General features: G+C 34.9%; 2 protein-coding genes across 13 annotated transcripts in view; one reads left to right on the top strand and one right to left on the bottom strand.

Annotated features, from left to right (window-relative positions):
• LOC138708873 (OTU domain-containing protein 7B-like) overlaps positions 1–5,689 on the bottom strand; it is a 54,785-nt gene extending 49,096 nt beyond the window's left edge. For both annotated transcript variants that reach the window (XM_069839141.1, XM_069839142.1), the window contains exon 1: positions 5,550–5,689. The gene's annotated coding sequence lies outside the window, so the exon portion shown is untranslated. The remainder of the gene's footprint in view (positions 1–5,549) is intronic.
• Positions 1–26,909, top strand: part of LOC138708871 (uncharacterized) — a 151,882-nt gene that overhangs the window by 65,109 nt on the left and 59,864 nt on the right. For 7 of the 11 annotated variants that reach the window (XR_011334779.1, XR_011334778.1, XR_011334780.1 and 4 more), the window contains exons 3-5: positions 8,568–8,679; positions 8,770–8,896; positions 12,210–12,323. Coding sequence is in view for 6 of the 11 variants with exons in the window: in XM_069839138.1 (XP_069695239.1) it covers positions 8,568–8,679; positions 8,770–8,896; positions 12,210–12,323 (353 nt within the window). In the remaining 5 variants the exon portion in view is untranslated. Of the gene's footprint in view, positions 1–5,774; positions 5,888–6,070; positions 6,270–8,567; positions 8,680–8,769; positions 8,897–12,209; positions 12,324–26,909 lie in introns of those variants that run through there. The other 4 variants (XM_069839136.1, XM_069839137.1, XM_069839139.1 and 1 more) reach the window with 4 other exon arrangements.

Genomic DNA, 26,909 nt, shown 5'->3' with positions numbered 1-26,909 from the left:
AACCTAACCTACTCGCAATATTTACGCAAATACACATTGTCGCTAACAGTGGTGCTATCTCTCAATAATGTTCAGAACGAAGGAGGTAGACAGAGAGAGAAAAAAAGAAATATAGCACAAGACTGTTTTGTCTCGAGACCCTCATCTAAGACACGTAATAAGTCACGTAATCTACTTGCAATATATTTGCGCAAATACACTTTGTAGCTAACACTGGTGCTATCTCTCAGTAATGTTCAGAACGAAGGAGGTAGAGAGAGAGAGAGAAAAAAAATTCTCCCGGCAACTACGCCACACACCAACGTCATGTTCTTATGTTGGTGACATTGTGTATTTACTTAAATTTGGTGGTAAACGTAACGGTACGGTTCAAACTGACCGTGGTAATTCTCCAGTATAGCCCTATTTTCTTTACTTATATTTATTTAATTGGCAACAACTTATCTTCAGCTTGTTTGCCTTTAATAACAACTCCGGAAGGAATTTCGGTTTCAACAGATCCCCGAAATTTTTTCCAACATAACAGAACATTGTTTATTAAATTCAGAGACTGGCAACTTAACAACAAAGAAATAATAACATCATGCATGGCCTCCTTCAACGAATAATTTTTATTCTACATATTCTTTTTGTTTCTACTATATACAAAACACGCTAAACAAGACATATAAACACAAAGCGAATTTCTAACTTAAAATTGTTATCAGAAAGTTTTAATTTATTCAATTACGGACCAATGCGCCACAAAATAATAATGTGGCGAAATTTCATGTTTAAACCTCGGGCCACTTCCACGGGGCAGAAACCCTCGGTACCAACCCCGTAGCCCTCGCTATAAACATCTTTATTTCGTCCTTGATACATAAATGACTATTGTTACTCTGATAGTGAAAAATTAGAGAAAGAAAAACAATTATGGATAAAAAGTACTCTAATCTAAATGTGTCATTTTTTCTAAGTTCAAAGAGGAGTTCAAACCCGGTAACCCCCCCCCCCCTTTGCGTACGCCCCTGTATGTAGACAATCTTCTCCATCTTTCATTCATTAAATCGCCTAAACAATTTTCTACGCTTTCAATTAAAAAGAATTCTCATACAAACATTAGTGCTGCCACATTTTGACTTTTGCGACATTCTACTAACAGATTTAAATTCTAACTTAGCCCAAAGATTGCAGCGCGTTCATGATGCCTGCATACGTTTCATTTGCAACATCCGCAAATACGATCACATTACACCTTCCCTTGAAACGCTCCAGTGGGTAAGATTATAGGACCGAAGATAATATAAATCCATTCACTAATTTTCCTCTATAGCATCATCAATACTTCTTCGCCTAACTATCTATTGGTGCGTTTTTAATTTCTTATCCTCTTATCACAACATGGGTACTCATTCTAAAAACGACCCTTTATTATCTATGCCTTGCCATAAAACAGCTCACTATTCTTCCTCTTTCACAGTATTAGCAATTCGTTTCTGGAACTCCCTACCCAGCTCCCTCAGGAACTGTCGAACGATATTGCAATTTAAAAGTGAATTGTTTAAACAAGTGACCAGTATTCAGGTTTAATTCTCCTTTGTGTGTATATGTGTATATATGTAATTTTCCTCAGTGTTGTATAGTTATAATTTGCATTTGAATTTGTTATTCTTGTAATTTGTAATATTGGTTCACTTACCGCTTGCATATTCATTGAGTGTAACTTCTAGCCTTATATTATTTTGTAATTATTATTTAGTATGTTCGCATTATTTTACTCGACTTGTGCTTGTATAACTATATAAATTTTTATGCTCGACCATGAAGAAATGTAGTAATTATACACCTGGTAGCAGTCCTTTAATGCATGTCATTAAAGTACACCTACTCATTAAAGTACAGGTGTTTTCAGCCAATGACAACTCAGCTTACAGGTGTTCAGCCAATGATAAGTCAGCTTTGTACCGTTATAAAACCGCAAGTATCGATTATTCTCGGATATGCAATCGAAAGAGAATTAGCGAAAAGTCACGGAGGCTGGAAATCCAATACTGTCGCAGAAGGTTATGTTCTGTTACTATAATAATTAGCGTTAATTGTAAATAATATTCAAATAAATTCAATTTGTCATCTCGTTTTTCAATGTTGAATTCAATAATCAAGGTTATACCAAGTTTAACGGGATTACATCAAGGTCAATGAAATTATTGTTCCTCGGAAAAAAATCAATACTTTCGCGTCTGCGCACATCTCACAATTCACGACCTAGAACAAGGTCACTTCCGATCTTGTCAGATACAAATAAAATGTATACATCTGAATAATTTCAAGTTAGAAATATGGTCGAGCATAAAAAGTCGTATGAAACTCGCCTATAATGGTAATTAAGAAGCTCGTATGAAAATTATGAAACTCGCTTGCGCTCGTTTCATAAACATCCATACTCGCTTCTTAATTACTATCATTATAGGCTCGTTGCATAATGTACTATTATTAGTGTTCTTTAAATATTAGTCTGTAAAATTGTATCAGCTTCTTTTGTTTCTGGCTAAGTGGAAGAGAAGGCCCATGGCCTTAACTTCGCCAGAATAATATTATGCCGAATGGAATTAGCTACAGGAAGTAACTGAGGAAACCATATGCAGTTTTGGTGAAAATAGAATTGAGAAGCAAGAGAGCGCGCACTGCTTTAACAAAGCCTCGAGTCTTCCTTTGTCAGAGACTATTGATAATATTATGCACATATTTATTACCTCTGCCATAACGTTTCTTTCGCACAAGGCCAAGCACGTCTGCTACCAACTATTACCAAACGTGCCGAAAGAGTAAATAGGCATATCTATTGAGAAAACCCAATGTAAATAAGTATTTAAGAGCAAATACTAACGAGCAATAACATGTTGTGAAATCTCGGTAATAGCCGGCACGAACAGCGGGAAGGTGTGACTAAACCTCACCTGTCCCGTAAATGGCGTTATGTTATGTCATTGTGAAGTTAAGGTCACAAAAGTGATGCTCCTATTTCTGGCAGACTTACCGCTATAGTAAGGAAGCTACCTAACCAACACTCGACTGGAACTTTGCCAGTTGTTAAGTTTGGGTTTGACATTGAACAAACAAAATGCTTAAAGAGATTACAAATAAAAGTAGAGAAAACTATAAATCAAACAGTGGAAGTTTCAAGATCTACAAAATTGTGTCACGTAATGTTTGATTATAACAGATCATACCCGCCGCCTTCTAACTTACTGCAGTATTTTCTGATGTAATTGTTGCTTCTTATCAATTTTTTCGGTACCGGTATAGTCAGTTTGTCACTGATTCCTTGATATTCCAAAGATACAGGCTCTAATAGGCTACGTCCTAAGGATATCAGGATATGTGATATGAGCGCTGTAGTTTTCTTAACTGTAAACGCCGATCTCGGTAAAAAAAATTAAATAAAACCTGGGAAAAGAGATTGATGATAGCCCAAATACACTATAGGTATTTAATCCTATTTGTAGTCGTGCATTGTTACAATAATTGTTTTTCAAAACTTGTTGAGTGTCATTATCTCAACATCATACTCAAATGATAAAGTTTATTGCCCTTTGAATCAATTTCTTGTAAACGTGTTGTGAAAACAAATAAGTTATAAGTGAATGCATGCAGTGAAGACAAAAAATAATAAATTCTGATACTCGTTACATATCATTGTCTCTCTCTCTTTTATCATTGTCGATTTACATACCCTTTCATAATCAACATTACCCAGCTAGGGTAGGGACAGCGAATAGGGATTATAAAGAATGGACACTGAGCGAATTTTCCTGTGTTTTGTTTCTCTGTGCGCCAGCGGCTAGTTCCACTTTCAAGCGCTAGATGTAGTGTAATCGAGCATACGCTAAGATAATTATTGAGAATAGAGTTAAGGCACAGGATCTAAACATCGCCTACCTTATTGCATAATCCAGTAACGCTTTGCTTCAAATAAATTCAAGTTAACAGCTTTTCCTTATTTCTCAGTGACAAACTAGTTGTAATAATAATATTTTATATTTCAGGTATAATAAATTATATTATAAAATAATATAATACATTATAAAATTAAGTATCGAATTCGTTTAATATTTGTATAATAATATAATATAGGTATATGGTTTTACTTCTCGTAAGAGTTTTGTTTTTCCATTTTCATTTAATTGTTGTTGGAGTCATCGTCTCAACTCTCATTATAAAGGAACTCTAGAGTCTAGACATTGCAGTTAATGAAGGATTTATTATTTTATGGATCCAATTTATTTTATTTGAGTACATAATGTACCTAGATGTATTAATTGTATGTGTTATATTTCCGCTGTGTCAACTGCTAGCTGGTGTGATGTCAGCGCCAACTCTAGGGAGAAAGCAGAATCTGACGCTATAGCTGGCTTGAAGGTCATTGAAATCAGTCCGGCTACATCAAAGGTACTGACGCGAAGTGTCCATTCTTTATAATCCCTATTCGCTGGTAGGGAGAAGGGATAAGAGCATACTATTATCTTTATAGTTTGTCATAAGATGATGAATTTAAGCTAATAAATAAAGACATTATGCCAATAAAACATTAAACTGACAAGGTGTCTTCAGTGTTGGATATCAGGTCAGCTGACTTCTCAACAGTAGTGCCAGAGTTCGATTCTCGGTATCTTAAGAGATTTTTGGTGGAAAAGAAGCAGTTATGGAGTAGTTTAGTCCTATGAGTTTAGTTTTTCCTAAAACACACATTAGAGCTAAACATAGTCTATAGTTTTAAAAGTCATTAAGTAACTAACGTACTGTGTTGACCTGCTAATTGTAATGCGTAAGTCTGCCACAAAACTAAAATTCGTAAAATACTGTTGTGGCTTCTAAAATCATTGCTTTTATAGGAACTTGTGGTTTATTAATATTTTTCACACCCTTCACGAAATATGACATGTGAGGCACATTATGTAGTCTCACACCCAAGTGCAATGTACATTGTCACGTTTTGTCGTGAAAAAGTCCGACAATAAATGAAATCTTCGGTACAAAGTTTTCTATCAGATCTAAATTTTGTAAACTGAGATGAATGAACAATGCAGACCTATTGCGATGTCTTATAAACAGTGAATCACTTGGATGGAGACATATACATACTTACAGAAAATATATAACTTACGAAACCATGTTAATCTGAGGTAGAATAACGTGTGATCTTTATAATAAGTATATGAACAGGTATTGGTAATATTTAGAGAATCGAATAGTATTTATTATAGGGAAGAAGCACATAATATATATTTATCTTATTCAGAAGATACAGAAACTGTCATTTTCTTAATTCGGCATCATATTTCAGTTTGAAAATAATCATAATGTAATTTCAAAACAAGTGTATTTGCATAAATTGATTCCCACATTAAGGACCGTAGGTCCTATGTAACTGTTCCATGGAAGAAAGAAGGCAGGTGTTGGTGTACTTTTTATTGTTATTAATCAGCTGCTTATTGTCCAATATTATCATAGGCGCAAGTACGTTATCTCACCAGCTTAATAGAAAATAAAACATAACGCCTACTTACGTGAGCTGTTGTGTCGTATGTAATTAACACTTGGTGTACTTTTGACACCTATATATATCAAATCACAGCCTATATGATAAGACGTACTAAACATACCAACAATTAATGTGTTTCATATATAACCTTGGCCTAAATAGGCTAAGATGTGCCTTACTACGAAGAAAATAATCGACTAAACGGACTAAACTAAAATACACCCATAGTACTTTAAAAGCAGATGGTAGGTCAAGGCATATAATTATGTGCAAGAAAAAAAAAGACGATCAAAGCACGCGTGTCTGGTCTGGTTATGGTACGTTATCCTGGAGTAATGACCGAAATGAACGATTTACGACGAGGTATGTGATTAAACGCATTAGATAATTTATATATTGCTTTCGAAGATAAAATCGTAATACATGTTAAGCTGTAATAATTCCTATTTAGAACTTTCTGATTATGACGTTCAAAAGGATATTTAATTTTATCTGAAAGTATTTTTTATGTAATATTTCATATTGGCTGCACTGATTGAACAATATTATGGAAAATGGCTACTAGATTATTGTTAAGAAGAATTGCAATATTTGAATTACAGAATTTTAATTGTGATAGTGCTCACAAGTGTATACATTAAGCACAGACTGTTGAGAAAATAGTAAAGAAACTGTCTTTAAGCTTTTAGAAGTACAGACACTTATTTTTTTTTTATGGAAGTGGTTTTCATGTAATTTGTCGATGGTACGTAAGATGAATTTATAGTATTGAAATTATCTTTGAATTGCAGTTTTCATTGTTTGTGCCCTGAATTGTTCTGTACGAATGTGTATTCTGCAGGAAGAATTGGTTATATTAGTTTGGGTTAAAGAATGCCTAGGTCTGGATAGCTATCCTGTTGGAGGTTAATGTGAATCAAGGCACTCAGATACTTGCAAAATTTATTAAAATATTATAGACCGGTATGTTAGGGGTTTCCCAAACATTTTTATATTTTAATCATTGCAAAATATGTTTTTACTTGATTAAGATGGCCGTGTTTTATTGATCGCTCACGTTAAGTAGCTATAATCATGATGCCATTAGACTGCTGTGGTTAGTTACCGAGTTATTCATTGGCCGAATTATTGGCTGGTGAATGTGAAACATGTCAGATAAATATAATTAAGTTTACGGTTTCCTTCATTCCCCTCTACCTCCATCGCTTCTGTTTTGCGCACTCATAATAAGTTGACACAAAAATATCATTTCGTAAGCGTGATGTTGCGCATTTGACATTCACAGATAAATTTGTCCTTGGAAAATAAATTATTGACAAGAAACCGTACATTAAATGGATAAATGTCTTAAATTGGATGTAGTAGCATAAAACGTTGCAAAAATTTTCCAGACATCTCTTGAAAAAAAATAGAAACTAGTAGTTGCATGGCATATAAGATATTCATATAAAGTCTCATTTGTCATGCAATATTATAAACCAAGGGTGAAACGAGCGTTGAGCGGATTCCGCCGATTTTGGAATAGACACCGACGTATTTGAACTGCCAACATAGAAAACAAAAAATCACACTCAATCGCTTTCACCTTCATAGCATGTTATGGGCCCTGCCATTAAACAAAAAATCCACATTACATTACTTTCTTTATCCCACAGTTGAAGCATAGGCCCTAAATGTTTAGACATAGAGATGTGATTTTATTGGACAAATAAGGAGATACAAACGAAGAATGTGGTTGTATCTATAATACAATTTGTTGATTCCGTAAGACATTTTTGTAAGTTTCATTTTAACGTTACAGAAATAAATATTTTGTGTAGGCTGTAGTACGACTTCGTTCTTAAGGCCTAGGCTAATCATTTTAACTTCTATAGTCATAAGTTTGAAAGCGATTTATAACAAAATACGTACTTTTGTGCTTTTCACTTAGTATGTTTTCGGGTTATGTGTTGTTTTATTTAAAATACGATACGTTGATATTTAATTTGAGTTCTAATGGAATTTATGTCCAATTCAGACTATATTAGAGTAGGTCCTATATTACTCCCTTAGCATAATCTTGTTTCCTCTATCATCATTCCATAATTTGTAATAATAATAATAATAATAATAATAATAATAATAATAATAATAATAATAATAATAATAATATAATATCTACATCCACTTACTGAGCAAAATGCGTATATGCAAAACATACCAAAAGCCTGATTTAATCAAATCTAAATTGTTACTGATACTCTACCTTACGAAAACTCGCTTTCTATCTATCTATGTAGGTACCTACCAAAAGTCCACACCTGTGGAGTAACGGTCAGCGCGTCTGGCCGCGAAACCAGGTGGCCCGGGTTCGATTCCCGGTCAGGGCAAGTTACCTGGTTGAGGTTTTTTCCGGGGTTTTCCCTCAACCCAATATAAGCAAATGCTGGGTAACTTTCGGTGTTGGACCCTGGACTCATTTCACCGGCATTATCACCTTCATCTCATTCAGACGCTAAATAACCTTAGATGTTGATAAAGCGTCGTAAAATAACCTACTAAAATAAAAATAAAAAAACCTATCAAAAAGCTTACATGCAAGGCATGCGATTCCATCTCTCAGCCAGCCACCACTTTCACAGCAACATGTCACATCCTGATATTGTGTCTCAATTAATTTATTTACATCTGAAATTTTAAAGGTTTCATGTGGACACCCTGTATATGCACGTGTTCTGATTGAAATTCCATCTATACCATCACTTCACTTATATGTACTAGAACTGGGTGCTCAACCACTTAATTAATACTTGTGGTCAAATTAAAACCTCGTAAGTTACCCACGCGCACGCACGAACACACACACACACAACCCCCCCCCCCTCGCGTATTCTCTCTCTCTCTTTTCCTTTTGAGTACCAGAAGGTGTAATGAACAGAATTGTAGGTGTCTGATGCCTTCAAGGAGGCCTTAGCATTGCCTATGTAGTGCTATGCCAATTTTGTCTATCCAGTTGTAAAATCCAGTAAGTTATTAATAGCTGTGTAATACAATTGTGATGCAGGGATATGATCAGCAGAAGTAGCTTAGAGGCTGCTTGTGAGGCCGCAGCCAAAGTTAATGCTGTACTCATTGCTAAGGGAAAGTTGAAACAGCCTGCGCCCCAGATTATAAAGGTATGTGTAGAATAAATAATTATATATTTTACTTTCGATGCCGCTTTGTTAGGCATAGGAGTGGGCATTAAAATATAAATTAATTTACAGGTAGGAAATAGTTTCCGGACTTCAGCTGACTTGTTTACGTCAGAATACGAAATCAACGAGGCACCGATAGCAGCTCGCAATCTTCTCACAAAGGGGCATACCCAGGAGGAGATAAACCAGTTTTCAGGTAGATTGTGTTTTAACACTTTCAGCCCTGGTCTTTCAAATATTATCTGCATTACATAGGAAAAAGTTTACAGCTTTCAATTTTTTCAGACTATGACTTAAATATTTAATCCTTAATACATGCATCACTGTGCAGGGAAATATAGTCACTTTTATATGTGATTATGACTGAAGGAAAATAGTTGTAGATGTTGAATATTCGCAGTTTTCACTTTTACACACTAATAATACATATAGAAGAGAATCTTAAACCAGTTTCTTTCTTTTCGTACACTTAAATGTAGTATACAGGCTTATTCTTTAGTGACCTTACACTTAAAACATCTTAGTAAGCAATCCTTCAGAGTAAATAGTGGTCTACTCTGTATCTCATCACTGTAAAATTATCCTGTCAGCACAAATCTTACACGTCATGTGTTGAGACCATAACAGTTCTGTATTTCATTTTTTGTATATTTAGACTGAGTAGGTTTCATATTTATAGTTAATTCAAACTTACCCAGTTTGTTTCAGATACATTGTGGTGACATAATTTGAAGTATGAAATCTTTTTTAAGGAAGGTGTTTATTAATATCGCATGTTCGATGCTTAGTCTAGGTCAGATTGCGAGTATTTCTTATTCGTTATGAAGTGGAACACCATTGAACTAGTACTGGTTCATTACGAGTCGTTTGACACCACTGTGAATGTTCTATTGCTTCACATTCTTGAATTGCAACCTACAATTTTATGTGAACTTCCTTCTTCCAGCGTATTGCTAGATGGTGTCACATGCTGCAACTCAAGGTCATGTTGGATACATCGATCTTTCGTCTGATGATCGTTACTTCATTGGAGACTTAATTTATAGATGTATTCACTTCAGAGTATTTTTTTTCAGAGAAATTATTTATATCTCATTGGAGTCATTTTTGAGAGTTTGAAGTTTGTCTATTTTCTGATATAGGATTAGCCAATGACAAAATAGACATCACTGATATAATTTGCTCTTCAGGATGATGTGGATTTGTAAATAAATAGTTGGTCCATAAGGGTATAAAAATCTCACTTTTATCCCATCATTGTTTTCATATTTCTCCACAACACATCCTAAACACCAATATCCACTGTTCACAACAGTGACATAGGTCTCTCTTGACATTTAAAAATGATCTTCATTTTCAAATAAAGAAGTTCTCGAATTCAAATAGTGTTATTTACAAAAATATGTATTACCAGTATTGTAACATTTTTATGCTGAAGTAATGATGCCTGTTGCTAGTAGCCATAGGTGGGGTGTAGTCAATATATACTGCAGGGCTGTGTCTTTTGCAACTGGTACTGATGATTTTAATTTACTTCTTTTGTGGTTTATGGATGGACATTATAGAAGAATGTGTTCCAGATCTTCATCATGATTATTACACCACAGACAAGTAGGATTATCAGAAATGTGAAATCGGTGTAGATACAATTGAGTGACAATGTGACCTGTTCTGGCTCTTGTTAAAAATGTTTGAACATGTCTGGGCAAGTTTTTGTACTTTTCCAGGTCATTTGGTTTCTTTTGTACAGACTGTAAAATTTTTCCTTTGTCAGAAGAGAGCCAATTGGTGATCCATAGGTTTGTAAAATGAGACTTTACTGAAGCAAAAGCATTGGATAGAGATATCACTTGAAGAGGTCTTGGTTGCAAATATGTTGCCTGTTTTGCAATATCATCGACTTTCTCGTTTCCAGGTATTTCCTTTTGGAGTTCTTTTAGTTGTTTCTGAATTGGAATAATTCTGTGTGCATATAGGTTTGGTACATATTTAATTATATTAAATATAGAGCCCCCTTTGAGTCGGTAAGTATGTAAATAGATTTTTCAGAAATTTGAGTAACACACTGAAGAGCAACATCAATAGCTAGTAATTCAGTATCAAGACTGGAGGAGGATGAACATGGTATGAAATAACTTTCTTGATATTTTGGAATGTAATACCCTGCTCCTGATGTCCCATTATTAGGATTTAGAGATCCATCTATATAAATATGAAGGTGATCCTTATACAGATGTGGACAAATTATTATCAAAATGGAAGATTTTTATTATACATTTTTACAAAATATGACTCTTCAATTCAGAATACAGTTGACATTTTTGCGTATTTACACATTAAAAAAAAATGAAGATTTGTATTGTATATTTTCAAAATTTGACTCTTCAATTTGGACTACAGTTTATATTTCGGATATTTCCAAATTATTAGCGAAACTGAAGATTTTTATAATAATTTTTACTAAATTTGACTCTTCAATTTAGACTGCACTGACATTTTTGTACATTTGCAAGTTATTAGCAAATCTGAAGATTTTTATTATATATTTTTACAAAATTTCATTCTTCAATTTAGAGTGCAGTTGACATTTTTGCACATTTACAAATTATTAGCAACATTGAATATTTTCATTATATATTTTTTCAAAATTTGACTCTTCAATTTAGAATACAGTAGACATTTTTGCATAGGCCTATTTCAATCTACTGTATGATAGAAATATGCAAAATTGTCAACTGTAGTCTAAATTGAAAAGTCAAATTTTGTAAACATAATTATCATAAAAATCGTAAATTTTGTTAATAATTTGTCCACGTCTGTATGTGCTGCAGAGTAGTTCCATGGCATCTAACTTAAGAATGTATGGAGGATCATTTTTGGAATGATTTCCTGGAATTTGTATGCTATGTTCTGGAATCACCCATTTCCATTGAGATATTTCGTTCACAACTGGACTTTTAGCAATGAGTGTGTCTGTGATATAGATTGGTATTTCTTCTTTTTTTATTTTATAGAAATTACACAGGATATCATCTGGCAGTTTGAAGAACATCTGAGATCTGGATGAGGCTTCCAATTTTAAGTGTATTTTTAGATCCTTTTGTAACATATAGTGTCTGATTGGTTGAATATTACATTCAATTTCTAGGGCAACAGTTGATGTGGTTTTTGGTACTCCTAGGCATAATCTTAAGGCTGAGTTTTGAAGAACAGAAATTTTTTGTAGATGAGTTGCTGATGCTCTTCCCCATATTTCACATTCATAGATCAATTTTAATCGTATATAAGCATTATAAAACAGACGCATTGTCGTAATATCTGATCCCCATTTCCTATTAGCTATGATCTTCAAGAGATTTAATCGTGGTAGACACTGCGAAGCAATATTGGTTAAATGCGTTTTCCATAAAAGTTGGTTTTTTGAGATGAATATAATAACTATCTTGAAACTACTGCACTGTTTCCAACTCCTAAATAAGTGATAATATGTTACTGTTGCTATGATGCAGGTGCTGCTGTGTCTACACGAGGACGGTACCTGAGCCAGGAGGAGCGAGCTAGAAACCCAGGGGAGAGACCACTCTATCTGCATATCCAGGCTGCGACAAAGCAAGCAATTGATTGTAAGAGAAAGTTTTATAGCAAAAGAAGGGAAAGACTAATTTATTTATTTTTACATTTTTCATTTTGATTCTGCATTAGGGTATGATTTTTGTAAGATTAAGAAAGAAAAATGTTCTATGAACTGAAATATTGTCAGTGCTTCAGTAGTTCGCGACATTCCTTCCTTTAAATTGAAATTGGCGTAGTTTTGTCCTGCTTTTAGTGTTGTCGTGTAGTCATTGCACACTTTGTGCCACTGGTTATTGTCTTTGTTCACATTACTGATACAATTATGAAATGAAATCATAGCTGTGTGTACATTCTACAAATCATTTCACATGGCAATAGACTGTCTTTTACCAAACTGATATCTAAATATAAGAGCTCCCCATTTTGCATGTTCAGTACTTTCAACTTAAGATACCATCAATCAATCAATCAATCAATCAATCAAACTCCTGTATCTCCTCATGAGGAGCATAGGGCATTCACAAAGTGCCTCCATCAGACCCTATTTGTAGCCAACTTCTTCACTTCGCTCCATGTTTTCCCCTCCCTAGCAATTTCCTCCAAAACTGTTCTCTTCCATGTATTTTTTGGCCTTCCTCTTGTTCTACTACCCTGGGGGTTCCAATCCAAAGCCATTCTTTCTACTGCTCCATCTTCTTTCCTGATTGTGTGCCCTATCCAATTCCACTTTCGTCTTTTGATTTCTATTGTGATTTCTTTCTGATTTGTTATCTTCCATAGTAAGATACCATAAATGGCCAGGCACTCTCTGAAAATATATTAGAGGGGAAAATTTGGAAGCAAAATCAGATTCCTTCTCCTTTTTTTCACTTACACCACCTCCTTAATTATCAATGACAGCAGCAGTATAGGTGTAACAAAAAGAAAGACCATATTATACTTGAGGAATGTGGTGGGGGGTGAGGGCTCTGACACAATAAGCTTATGTAAATTTTCTGCATCTTTACAGACCACATTAGAATAACAAGTCTGAATACAGGACATTGAACCCAGATAAAACATCTGCATACAGTGGATATTATGAAAGAAAACTCAATCTACAGACTGTGTGGTGAATGAAGAACCGCTCTCTCATATCATATTTGAATGTGAAACTTCAGCTCACAGAAGACTTGATCTGCTCCTACTTTTTTTTTTCTTTTGACAGTTACTCTCTTTTGTTTTGATGAATTTCTCCCTTCCAGATCATAGTCACTATGTTTTATATATTTTTCTTTCACCATTTATAATCCTTCAGTTTTATTTGACATCACAACATCTGTCTACGAGTTTCTATAATTTCACAACAGTCTACAAAAAGGGCTAAAATTTAGAATTGTAAGAAAATGATGTATTACCTGACTAAACTACAGAAAAAATATTCCTTTACCATGGATTCTGTCCCATTGTGTTATAAAGGGATATGAAACAGCAGACTTTCTCACTAAAAAGGACACTGAAATTTTACAATCATCTAATAACATACTTCATTTCATTCTATAAATCAACTAATCAAAAGTAAATTTAGATTTACCCAAAAGCAACAAAATTCAGCTGGTGCAAAAGATAAAGCCTGGGAAATTTTATTGACTGCCTCGAAATAATCCCCCAAGGGCCATGTAAATCTGCTGTTGCAACGTTCAGGTTGATAACAGGTCATGATTGTTTGGCAAACCACCTGTAGAAGATAGGAATTTCCCGTACATCTAAATGTGTGTAATGTGATGCAAATAAAGAGTTGAAAATGGAACCCATCAAAAGGATGCACAGCATTGCTACAAGGTCACATCATGCAAATAGCCTATATTGGAGTGAAAGATAGCAAAGACTTCATTGTCAAGTGCCTAGGCATTGGTCCAACAACAACAAGAACAACATGTTTTATATATTTATATATTTTCTTTCACCTACAGTTTTATTTGACATTACAAATCTATTACACAACAGCTGTCTATGAGCTTCTATATTTCAGAAACTGAAAATTCAGGGGGGAGGTGGGGGCAAGAGGGAAGCTGACATTTACTCTTTTTTGTTTTGTTGAATTTCTCTCTTCAAGATTATAATCAATATATTTTATATATTTTCCTTTCACTATTTATTATCCTGCAATTTTATTTGACATCACAACACTTATACAACAGAGCAATCTACGAGATTCTATAATTTTACAAACTGAAAATCCGACATATTTCGTATGAAATCAAGAAGGCTCTAAAATGTTAATAATACTTGAGATACTACTACTTGTGGTAGACATCTGCTTTCGACAGAATGAAACACGAAATGTATTAATCTGACACTGTGTGCACAACAAATACTGTGGAGGACTGGTAACTGTGATCGTGTGAGAGGGGCCTGCCGCAACCGCGGGGAAGAGGGTAGGTACTAAAGGTTCGGGATGGGGGTGGCTTTGCTATGACATTGACAGACAACTACCAGTTCTGAATATATATTGCGAGAGTGCAGTCAACTTGAGTTTACAGTATTCTTTACATTGTTCAATTCAGAACTTACAGTAAATCTGTGAAATTCAGTGTAGTGCGTATATTTAGTATAGGATTAGTATAGTGTAGTGTAGTGTAGTGTAGTGATAAAATAGTATAGGATGTGTATAGCTATAGTATAGAAATAATAGTGCGAGATTATAGAGCAGCGATATTAGCAAGAACGATAGTCTTAAACACTTTCGTTTAGTGTGGCTAATAGAAAGGCAAACACAACTATTCATAGTGAAGCAAGAGAAATAATAGCTAACATCATAGAGAAGTGCGATGAGGAAAGAGTGCAAAAACATTTGAGGATTCCCTTAAATATATCAACTGAAAGAGCGGCCGAATACACTGGAGCGGGATATGGTACAATAAAGATGATTAGGAAGGAACATAAGATAAGAAAAGAAAACAGTCCGGATAGACTTCTGAAATCGCCAGGAAAGAAGAGACTAATAATGTCTCGTAATATACTGCATGTAGACGACTTCGACAAGTGTGTTATAAGAAATACAATACAAGACTTCTATATTCAAGAAAAGAGAGTGCCGACAATACCTAAACTTTTGACGGTAATTAAAGAAAAAATCAATTTTCCTTGGGGCAGAAAATCACTAAACAGAGTCGTGAAAAGCATGGGGTTTAGATGGAGGAAATGTTTCTTGCACACATAATAGTACGTTTACCACTAAGCTCAACTCCCCCCTTCCTCTTCGCTTCCCTCAGAAAACCTTTTCCTCACCAACAAGACCGCGGACACAGTTACCAGTCCTGTACAGTAGTGCCAAGAGAGCTATTGAGCTACCACGTCAGAACTGTAACATTGGCAACTCAGACATTGTTACCATAGCAACACTCCTCCCATGCTATGTAATATTCAGTTGTTTTTCCTATCACAGCACTAATATGCTTGTTTGTACAGCAGTTTCCAACAGTTTGCAACTGTCATGAGCATGCACACATCAACTTTTTGCTCGTAAATTCCAAGTGCGCATGCTCATGACAGTTGCAAACTGTTGGAAACTGCTGTACGAACAAACCTATTGTCATGCTCAGTCTTTAGAAAAACAGATTTACGGTACTTCCCAACATCCCAACACAGATTACCACCTGGTAAGTACTGATTATGATATTAAGCATTACACAGTTCACATATGCATAACTTATCCAAGCTTTGCATGTAAATTTGTGTAAAAATGCTGCCTTATGAACACAAATTATTGTTTCAGAGAAAAATTAATATAGTACATTTTTGTATGATCTAGTACCTTTATGTAGAAAAATGTAGTGCGAAAATTTTTTGCTTGGTGGCAACCTTGTAGTGTACAGTGTAAGTGCAAACAAGAATAAAACATTACGAGGTATATCCATTACGATTTTACGTTATGTAAGATAACACTGGGTAACAAATTTTGAGCAACTTTTTGTTTCTTCTGATTTTTTGGTTTCATATCAATAAATCACACACTGAGTTCAGAAATATCAGTATTTTCAATGTAGCATCAATAGTTCTTTGGGAAATTAAGTGTATATGTTTAAGTAATATGCATATTTATTAGGCCTACCAGAAAGAATAATGACTATATAATATAATATTTACGATGGACAATACATATTTATACAATAACAGTCTTGAATTAAGTATGTTAGAAATGCAGATGTGATCGTGCTTTCCTTTTGTGTTGCTGATTACTGTCCCTGACCAAACCCCACACATAGTCTCCAATCATGGCTGTATCCCGCAATATTGTGTGAAAGTTTGATACCGCTTCCTATATTTTGTGATCCTGCTTCCGTCAAGCAAGTTCCATACTTGTAGACCGGATGCTAGGAGCTCTGCTTTCGATTTTGGTAATTCAAGATCACGTATAAGATCATCTAGTTCCTTCTGATTTCGAAAATAATGATTCTGGCTGAAACGGTCACTGTCACTAAAGTCTGAGTCACTTCCGGGGACGGGTATATGGCAATACAAATTCGTTTGAGTCAACGGCTGGTGGTTCAAAAACTGGTAAATCTTGACCATGCGGGATAGGAGCAATAGAAGATGAGATATCCAGATACTGCAATCTCCCTCGTTGTTTTAACTTTTTCAAAGATGACATATCGACCATGCAAAAGCAGCAATTGTCATGGTGGTTGGTTCGTTCCCTCCAAACTCTGGGAACAGCGAAAGGCATACATTTTCGAGATCCTCGTAGCCATCCTTCCAAAGTTATATTACAGGAACCACAACACACATGTTGTGCCCTTGAAATGTCTTGGTCTCGTATTGGTACTTCAAAGCAAGCATTGTGAGCTGTATAATATTTGGTGCCAGGTCTTATGTTATGCTTCTTCTGCTTTGTACCGATGTCATATCCACAAACGTAACAGAAAGAGTCCGGTGAATTCCTGCAATCAGCTCTAGAAGTCATGCTTCAACGTAGACAAACATGAAGAATATCGTTATATTTCTAGAACCGGTATCATTTCAGAAAAAATAATTACAGATTTGAAATCAGCGCAAAAAATTGAATCAGAAACAATTAAAATATCGAGAGAAACATTTTCGTTGTTACCCAGTGTAATCTTTAAATGAAATGAATCGATTATTTCTGTATTTCATCTTAAATTTTGTAGGTAACAGTGGGATGTGTGTGTATAACATTATGGCATCTTATTATGTGCATAAAAACGCTAATTTAACGTTTTTCCAGAATTATCATTTCCTCTTATCTCGTTTTTATTCCCCATCCCCTAAAAAAAAGACGAACAGAGGTTTTTCACTATAGTTGCTGAGACATGTTACGTAACAAAATTTATCTATGCAGCTGTAGTCTGGATTTGCCTTAGAAGGATATTTATATTTCATTTTTTTATAAGTTCATATGTTTTGCTGCTGCAGGTTCACAAATATGTCTACCATGTTTTCAAGAGGAAAGGTAAAAGAAACAGAATCATACTTGTAATCATTAAAAATAACTAAATTCATTTGCCTGACTGATAGAGAGCAGGAGGATATAAACAGAAAATAGCAGAATAAACTGATAGCGAGGAGAATTAAGTATAAAGTGAACTTGAAGTGAAATACATGGTGACATCTGATTGTCAATTATTGGTTAGTACTGGTAAGGTCGATTTAGCTATTCATAACATTTCAAACAAGTAGAATTCCTGTACTTTTTTACTTTTTCATTTCAAACTTGAGATAGATCAGACCTTCGAAATAAATAACTATTAAAGTAAAATACAGTAATATTTGTGAAATAAGATATTAATTATTATTATTAAATATCCACGGAAAAGAACCCTACTTCACCAAGCGGTATGCTAGGGTTTTAGTTTTTGTTATACGGTATACTACTTATCTATACTACTTATTTTTACACAGATAATGGTGAAATATGTATCTACAGTCTTTTAAAGATAAAGTTCAGCAAGTCTATAAATTGTCTGTAGCAACAAGGTTTTTTGATTACTTCACATAGTGGAGCCCTGTATTCGGTGTTACAGTCAAGAAGATGTGCCTTTATTTGAAATCTCTTTGCTTCAATAATGGGGAAGTCAAAAAGAAGGTGTTTCAAACTGTGAAGGTATTTGCGGCAGATAAGATATTACTTACAAGGGATCTTCCAGATCGTGGAGCTTGAATTTAATGAAAATGCATATTTAAGCTAATTTTCGTTTGTTAACAAACATGGTGATAGTCGTGCATTTCGCTTTTTTCTCGGTTACGAAATATATTCACTTGAAAATCGTTGCTCCTTGTACCACGAACGCAAATTATCTTAAATATGCGTTTTCATTAAATTCAAGCTCCATGACCTGGGACGGTTGCCTTCTTAGTCATGTACGATTTTATTTTGTTTTGTTAAATATAGGCTATATTAGAAACATTGTACACAGTGGTCAGTTAAAAGTTTAATATTATGGTGCATGAATATTCTTAAATTACGAAAGTATCTTGCGATTTTGAATGTTTTGGGTGCACATACTTTGTGCAACTGGCAGCCACATAGAGGGGATTTTATTGTGCATTTGGTTCTGTGAACAATTTACTTTCTGTGGCACAATTCATTTTGTGGTGAAATGCAGTTGAGTCAGCTTGAGTACTATGTGACCATTTACAATGACCGAGCATATAGATTAGCAAATTTGCGTCAATTTATGCTTTCAAGTTGAGCTTTTATCCTCAGAAATTATTCAAATATATTAATTAAGAAGACTTTCAGTAATGATAGAATGAGTAAAGCCCATTTAAAATTGTGGTATCAATGCTTCGAAGATGACTGGGAGTCCATTGAAAGCAGTCTGCGTTCTGGAAAACCTTCAGCGAGCAGAATTCCTGACTATTGAACTTGTGCAGGCTGTAATCTACGAAAATCTGCGATTGACAGTGAGAGAAATATAAGAACTTCTGAGGGTTCCACAGACTATTGTTTCAGAGATTTTGATGATACGAAATATCGAAGGACCAGTTTAAAAGGGAAACAACTCAAAATAGAAAAATTTTGAGGAACCACAGTCTAAACCTTCATGTTGCTGAGAATAAACCAATGAACATATTCCAATTTGAAACTTATAGTAAATATGAAACATCATTAACAGAATTTGGAGTAATTTCAGTGACCCTTCATTTTTTCCCAGCACCATGCAGGTTCCTCAAAACTTTGAATTTTGAGTTGTTCCCTTTTTGAACTAGCATGTCGATACGGTATGGAAAAATTCATTCTTTGGTTCCTGTCACGAGAGCAGAAGAAATTTCACTCTAAAGTAGCACAGAACTTGCTTGAAACTGCTTACACTGATCCATGATTCCTCAAAATGGTTGTAACTGGAGCTGAGTTATGGGTTTACAGCTTTGAACTGGAAATAAAAACCTGTCTCATCAGTGGAAATAGCCTGAGTTTCTTTGTCCAAAGAATTTGCAGCAAAGTTGGAATGACATCAATAACATGTTGACTTTTCTTTCTGTCATGAATGCGTTTTCCACTATGAGTTCTTTTTTTCAAAGCCAGGCAGTAAAATTGGAATTGCTGACTGAGGCATGCAGTAAAAAAAAATGTCCTCAGCTTTGAGCAACTGGCTGCTTCATCATGACGATGCATCTGCTCATTCGTGACCTCTTTTGCAATTTTTTTCCTTCAAAGCATTACTTTACCCAGATCTGTTAGCCTCCATACAGCCAATATTTGGATCCCTTTGACATCTGGCTTCAAAACTAAACTCACCATAGAGAGGTAGAACAGATTGCAGACCATGAACAAAATTAAAAATAATGCAAACAAAGCAGTTGAAGGTGATTCTGAAAGAGAACTTCGAAGACTGTTTTAAAAATTGGAAAGGATGCTGGGGTGAGTATAAGTGTGCAATGTTCCCAGGGAAGTATTTTGAACAGGAGTATTGTATCACTGCCCTAGGTAAGCAATTTTTAATGTTTTTTTTTTTAATGGCATAGGATATTGATATTTTTATATTATTATCCCATTAGGTCTCTAGCTTCCCAATAGTGATGACTTACTTACTTACTGGCTTTTAAGGAACCTGGAGGTTCATTGCCACCCTCACATAAGCCCGCCATTGATCCCTATCCTGAGCAAGATTAATCCAGTCTCTACCATCATATCCTACCTCCCTTAAATCCATTTTAATATTATCTTCCCATCTACGTCTCTGCTCCCCAAAGGTCTTTTTCCCTGCCGGCCTCCCAACTAACACTCTATATGCATTTCTGGTTTCGCCCATACGTGCTACATGCCCTGCCCATCTCAAACATCTGGATTTAATGTTCCTAATTATGTCAGGTGAAGAATACAATGCGTACAGCTCTCTGCATTGTATAACTTTCTCCATTCTCCTCTAACTTCATCCCTCTTAGCCCCAAATATTTTCCTAAGAACCTTATTCTCAAACACCCTTAATCTCTGTTCCTCTCTCGAAGTGAGAGTCCAAGTTTCACAACCATACAGAACAACCGGTAATATAACTGTTTTATAAATTCTAACTTTCAGATTTTTGGACAGCGGACTGGATGATAAAAGCTTCTCAACCGAATAATAACAGGCATTTCCCATATTTATTCTGCGTTTAATTTCCTGTTGCTCCAAGATATTTGAATTTTTCCACCTCTTCGAAGGAAAAATCTCCAATTTTTATAGTTCCATTTCGTACAATATTCTGGTCACGAGACATAATCATATACTTAGTCTTTTCAGGATTTACTTCCAACCCTATTGCTTTACTTGCTACAAGTAGAATTTCCGTGTTTTCCCTAATCGTTTTTGGATTTTCTGCTAACATATTCATGTCATCCGCATAGACAAGCAGCTGATGTAACCCGTTCAATTCCAAACCCTCTGAGTTATCCTGAAGTTTCCTAATGGCATATTCTACAGCGAAGTTAAAAAGTAGAGGTGACAATGCATCTCCCTGCTTTAGCCCGCAGTGAATTTTTAAAAATGCATACGCGCATATGTAAATGCATATTTCGAGGATTATTGATATTATAGCATATTCTAACATAACATATTTCGGCATATATGTTTGAAATTAAGGACAATTTCAATAGATCTTGTCTCTAATAATTTTGTTTTATCTGTGTTTTGGATATCACTTGCCAGTTGCTACTTCCTAGTCTCCAAGTAACGGGACTTTGCTTTTACCATTTACAATACAAACAAAGTAGCTAGCTACTTCGAAAGGGAGGGGGTGGAATTTTCCTGCATTACTTTGACCATAATACCAGGCAGTAGCCCCACAGGGCTGATCTTCATAGGTCTCTTCAGATAGTGTGTTACTTTTTTCTTTAAGGTTTCGTTTACGAAAATGCCTAAAGAAAAGTCTGGCAGTGCGTATTTAAAAAAAGAAAGAAAAAAACAATGGGTGTCGGAAAATAGTGACTATTCAACGGAGTATGAATAATGTGACCTGTTTTAAGTGCATATTGTTTCATTTTTGGTGCATATTTTCCCCACTTTTTAGTGCATAGTTACCTTCATATTTTAAATGGTTTTAGTGCATAAAGATCCGGTCCCTAGTGATGACTTTCACAGATGGACTTCAGCGATGGACATTGTCATAGTTGTTCTCTGTCCATTGCTACTTGTAAATCACTCGAGGGCAATATGGTTCAGGTCGAATTCCAATACGAAAAAGGTGCTTTGCCAGACAATCGTGCCCGGTGGTGAGTTGAAATGCCACAGTAACACTGTTATTGGCCCATCAGGAATCTTCATTATGGTGTTTATAGTTTTTGAAATGTCCTCATGACTAGTTCATTCTTGTGGATTTTTGTTAAATGACCGAAAACTTTCCAGACAGACCCAATATATTTAGACCAACAATATAAAATTCAAGTTCATTAGTATACCGGGGACAGAACAACTAGAGGCTTCATTGACGTCACTACAGAAGAACCCACACATAGCAGAATTGTTCGTTGCACTACAAACTGAAAACGTTGACCACCTACTTTCACTGATCCAGCTGCGCTCTCACAATACAATAACTTCCGTTCAGAAAATGTTTTGCAGCTGAATGGTAGCGTACCTGCTAGTGCGGGAGGAGGGGGTGGTCGGACCGCTTAAAAGTAACCGTCTCCAAGCTTCTAGATGTTCTGTCCCCAGTATATTCTAGGATACTTCAGCACTTCCTATTTTATAAAAACAAAACAGAAAGTCGTGGTTTATAGTTCCATTACTATCAACTTTGCATTATAAGCAAACAATTGAACCAGTGAGTGGAAAAAGGGAATAACTACATTTTTTTGCTAAATTGAACTGAGATAGCCATTTTGTTCCTCAATGATAGACCCATTGGATGAGCTGAAAAAGGGAATATTACTAACATTCTTACCCACGTAAAATCTCATGTCTGTTTTGTGTGGAGTGGAAGAAGGAAATAACTTCTGTAGTAGTTCCCTTTTTCCACTCAATACTGTTCTATTACAGCTAATATTGGAAAATTTTTATAATAAACCAATAATAAGCTACAGGAAGTAACTGATACATGTAAACAAAGGGGAAATGTTGTTGGGTTATTATTCGACTACATGCAGAACTTGTCACTTTCCTTTATTCGTGTACAGGAGATGTTTTATCTTCACAAGCTTTGGATATATGTACATACAGTATTCTGTATTCATAATCTTTCTAACAACAATGCATTGAAACTGCCACAGATTAACCGAACAGTAAAGCAGGAAAAGTTAATTACCATAATTGCATAAAAACACCTTTTCCAAAGCTTCCTTAGTACCGTACCGTGTTACAAAATATCTGTAGATGCAGTAACTAAAGTTTGTGTCATTATTACAGTTATCTTTAAATAACTTGAAAACGATCAGACATATTACAAAACGAATTGCACCACTGTTTTTCTCAGAAAATTTCAGATGATTTTGAGTACCTATATGACCCTCTTTCCATTTAAAATTTCAAAGGTGCATTCAAAATGGCGGCTTTTGAGATAGCAGAGAGCTAGAATCGAATGTGTCACTGGTATAGCATTTGGTTTTACAAATACTGGTAACACCTATAACAATCGAAAATCAAGCATATGGAAGATATATATGGTTCCAGACTTTTGATTCACTCTGTATATTTTTTCCATAAAATTGTAATGTGGAAGTCGTTATTAACCTGTTTAATCATCTATATACATTTTTAAAGAAGGAAAAAACTGGAGGAGAGGCTAGGAAGCTAATAAAGTATATGTATGATTATTGAGTGGAAAAAGGAAATAAGTTTTAAAATTTAAAACAATTGTATACGAATATTAACAAGGCATAGAGCAAAGTGTGGTAATAATATATATATTACAAACAATAGTGAACATTTTTACTGTTAACAACATTTAAATCAAACTTAACAGAAAAGCTGTAGAAAGTTTTTTTTTGTTTTCTGAAAAGTTGGGTTCAAAGTAGTTATTCCCTTTTTCCACTCACTGATTCAATTGAAGTGTTAACTTTATAGACTGGATTTCAAAATTTGTAATATTGAAATGAAATATGTTCAGTTCAAATAGTTACAAAGTGTACCAATTTAGATAATTATGTGGGTTCCCAGACTTTTGCCCACATGAGTTCCGTCCATCACCTTTTTGTCCACTTTTATTTTTTATCCAAACTCCATTGTAAGTGTATGTCCACTAATTTTTCGTTCGTATGTTGATGGCAGTCATAGCCAATAATTATAATAATAATAATAATAATAATAGTAATAATAAAATGTATTATTTTATTTTATTATTATTATTCCATGTTAAGAATATTTTTTTAAATAGTCGCAATATTTTCTTATTGTTAAGTACTAATGTTCTCTTTCTCCTTGTGGTTCCACCAATACAATTTAATTTTGGTACTTGTTATTATCAAATACAGATCAGTTATGTTACATTCACGATATGTTTGAAATCTATCCACAATTTGTTAGCATTGATGAATGCCAATTTGAATGACATCTTTTAAGAAAAGTTTTCGATGTCACAAGATTTACTGTGTGACTGCAAATGCTTTAACCAAAAAGAAATAGGCATCCCTTTACCATTCTATTTTGGGATGTAGTTTGAGCAGCATTTATTGCATGAAATTCGACCCAGGGTTATATGGTAATGCAGCCAGAAGGTTTAGGTCAATTGAAAATCTAATTAAGTCTCAGAATTAGTAACATTTTCTTCGAAAATATGTTGGTCTGTTTTATTAGCTATTTAATGCATATAAATAATTTTTTTTTTCTCTTCAATTTTTGCCAAGTGAACAAACATGGCCAATGGAATTGTGTTTGAGCAAATTTTTCCCCTTACATAATTCTGTGTGTTTGATCAGAACATGATAATCTCCAAAAATGGCCTTTTTTAGCTGAAAGTGCAGCCCTATATAAAAAACAGTTCTCTTTTGTTTAGTATAGCCGTGATATCTCCATCTAAGCTTATGTCATTTTCATTCACATTTCTATGTAAACTAGAATTATGGTTTGTATAGGAAAAGTGCAAATAAAATGCTTGTATCTCAAAACAGGTTTTTTTTTTGGAGTTATGTTTTGACCAAACACCTCAGAATTGAGCACTCTCTGTTACGTAATATGAAATCACATCTAGAAGTATTGTTCATTTGATAACTGCAGCACGAGGTATGAACTTTGATTTAACTCTACAATTCGTATTTGTGGAATTCATTACCTTCTGTTCCTTCCACTTGTGCCACTGAAAGATGTAGAAGTTTTGGACCAAGTAGAAGATAGTTGTCATGATAATGTCCAAGATCTTGTTGCATATATTGAGACAATGCATGTATAAGGCCATCTAGCAAAAAGCTGAAGAGAGGTACGGTACCTCCAAGATTTCTGGCTGCTCATTGGAATTTTCATTGGTGTTGCATCATCCACTTCACAGTTCTGTGCATTATTTATGAAATGACCCTCGTAGAATATACTGAGTTGTAATACCAGCTCTCATATATGTAGCTGAAACACGTGCTGACACTAGTAAACAAATTTTGGTAATGAGTACTCCAGGAGGAATAGCCAGAAAAACGAGATTTGATCATATTAAAAACCAAGATATTAGCATCAATCCAATCAATAGAAGCATGGATCTTTAGAAAAGATAAGAATAGAACCAATTGTGTAGACGAATTTACCTACAGAGTCGTTACCAGGGTGTGCCATAGAAGGCTGGTTATACTAACCATGCCACAGGGGAACCAGAGCTCCCTGTGGTCAGAATTGTTAAAAATAATATAACAATGAAACACTGAAATGATGGAGTGAGACTGTAACAGACCACCAGGCTTAATACGTGATAGGAAGAAGAAGAAAAATATAACTATAGGATGAAGGAGCTCGGAAAGGCCTTGCAAGAAATGGCTTGGTTCTTTACCATTATGGATAAGCTAATAGCCTAATAAATATTTTTTTTATAACCAATGCCACCAGGTTGTCTTTTCGACATTTCTGGTCTTCTCTCCTGGCCGTGGCTTAGTTGTAACCCACTTCTGAGGTTAGGGCACCTGGAAGGCGGAGTTACATTACCCCGATGATGTGATGGGATGATTATGATAATGTGGTGCCAGGAGAGGTCTTAAATCTAAACTTAACCTAAATTCCAGATCATAGACGAACACAGGAATAATCCCCTTTTTAAGGAAAAATTCTTGTGCTCTAACCGGGAATCGAACCCGGGACCTCATGAACTATAGCCAGAAGCTCTGACCACTAGACCATGAGGCTGGTCAGCCTAATAAATATATGTCCTGGTGTTTTTGTAAGTAAGTGTAATGAGAGTACTGAATATGAAATTCAGCTTTATTGTTACTGATGTCACTAGTAATACTCATAAGTAGGGAGCGGATTTTTATGTGTTAAAAAATTTAAATATATTTATTTTTATGTGCTAAAAAGTATGAAAATATTTGCTAAAAATAAAAAAAAAATCTTTTAAATATGACAAAAATACCTTACTTAGTTTGGAAAAAAAAATGTTATTAGGTACTCACCAACCACACTTGAGTGCTAGTAGTTGGCCGAGAATTGCAGTGAACTACAAAGGTCATCTCCAAATTCTCCATCACAAATGCATGCCGATTATCTCTGAACAACGACTTATACTGTGAAAATGATCTTTCCACATCACAGGACGTCAGACGTGCATATTTAACACCGTCAATTTCACCTACAGGCACACCCTCCAATACTTGAGCAACTTTACACATTTTTTTTATATCCACTGTTTTTCCCAAACACATTCTGGAATTTGTCCCTTAGTACTTGTACTTCTGAACCTGGTAGTGAGTTTAGTTTAATTTTCATGGCACGCACCTCCCTGTTTCAGGCAATAGGTATTTGGATGTTTCGAGTTTTTTTATGGTGTCACACAAAAAGCTTAGATTTGCTAATAGGAAAGCCAAATCGTTTTTTAAACAACCATCTTTCAGTATATCTTGAAGGATATCGATTGACGAAGCCCGATAACAGGGAATCACAACAAAATATATTGCCTTAATTGATAGACATGAGGGAGAGGCGAGAGATTTGTTTAAATTAAATGTTCATACCGGAGCTCTTATCTGTTGTGTTTCACAACAAAGAGTGGAATGAAATCATCTTCAGTAACAACAAACATTCCTAATTA

Source organism: Periplaneta americana, chromosome 11, assembly GCF_040183065.1.
Source record: "Periplaneta americana isolate PAMFEO1 chromosome 11, P.americana_PAMFEO1_priV1, whole genome shotgun sequence".
Lineage (NCBI taxonomy): Eukaryota > Metazoa > Arthropoda > Insecta > Blattodea > Blattidae > Periplaneta > Periplaneta americana.
The sequence above is the reverse complement of the archived record's forward strand: the minus strand, read 5'-3'. Positions and strand labels throughout refer to the sequence as shown.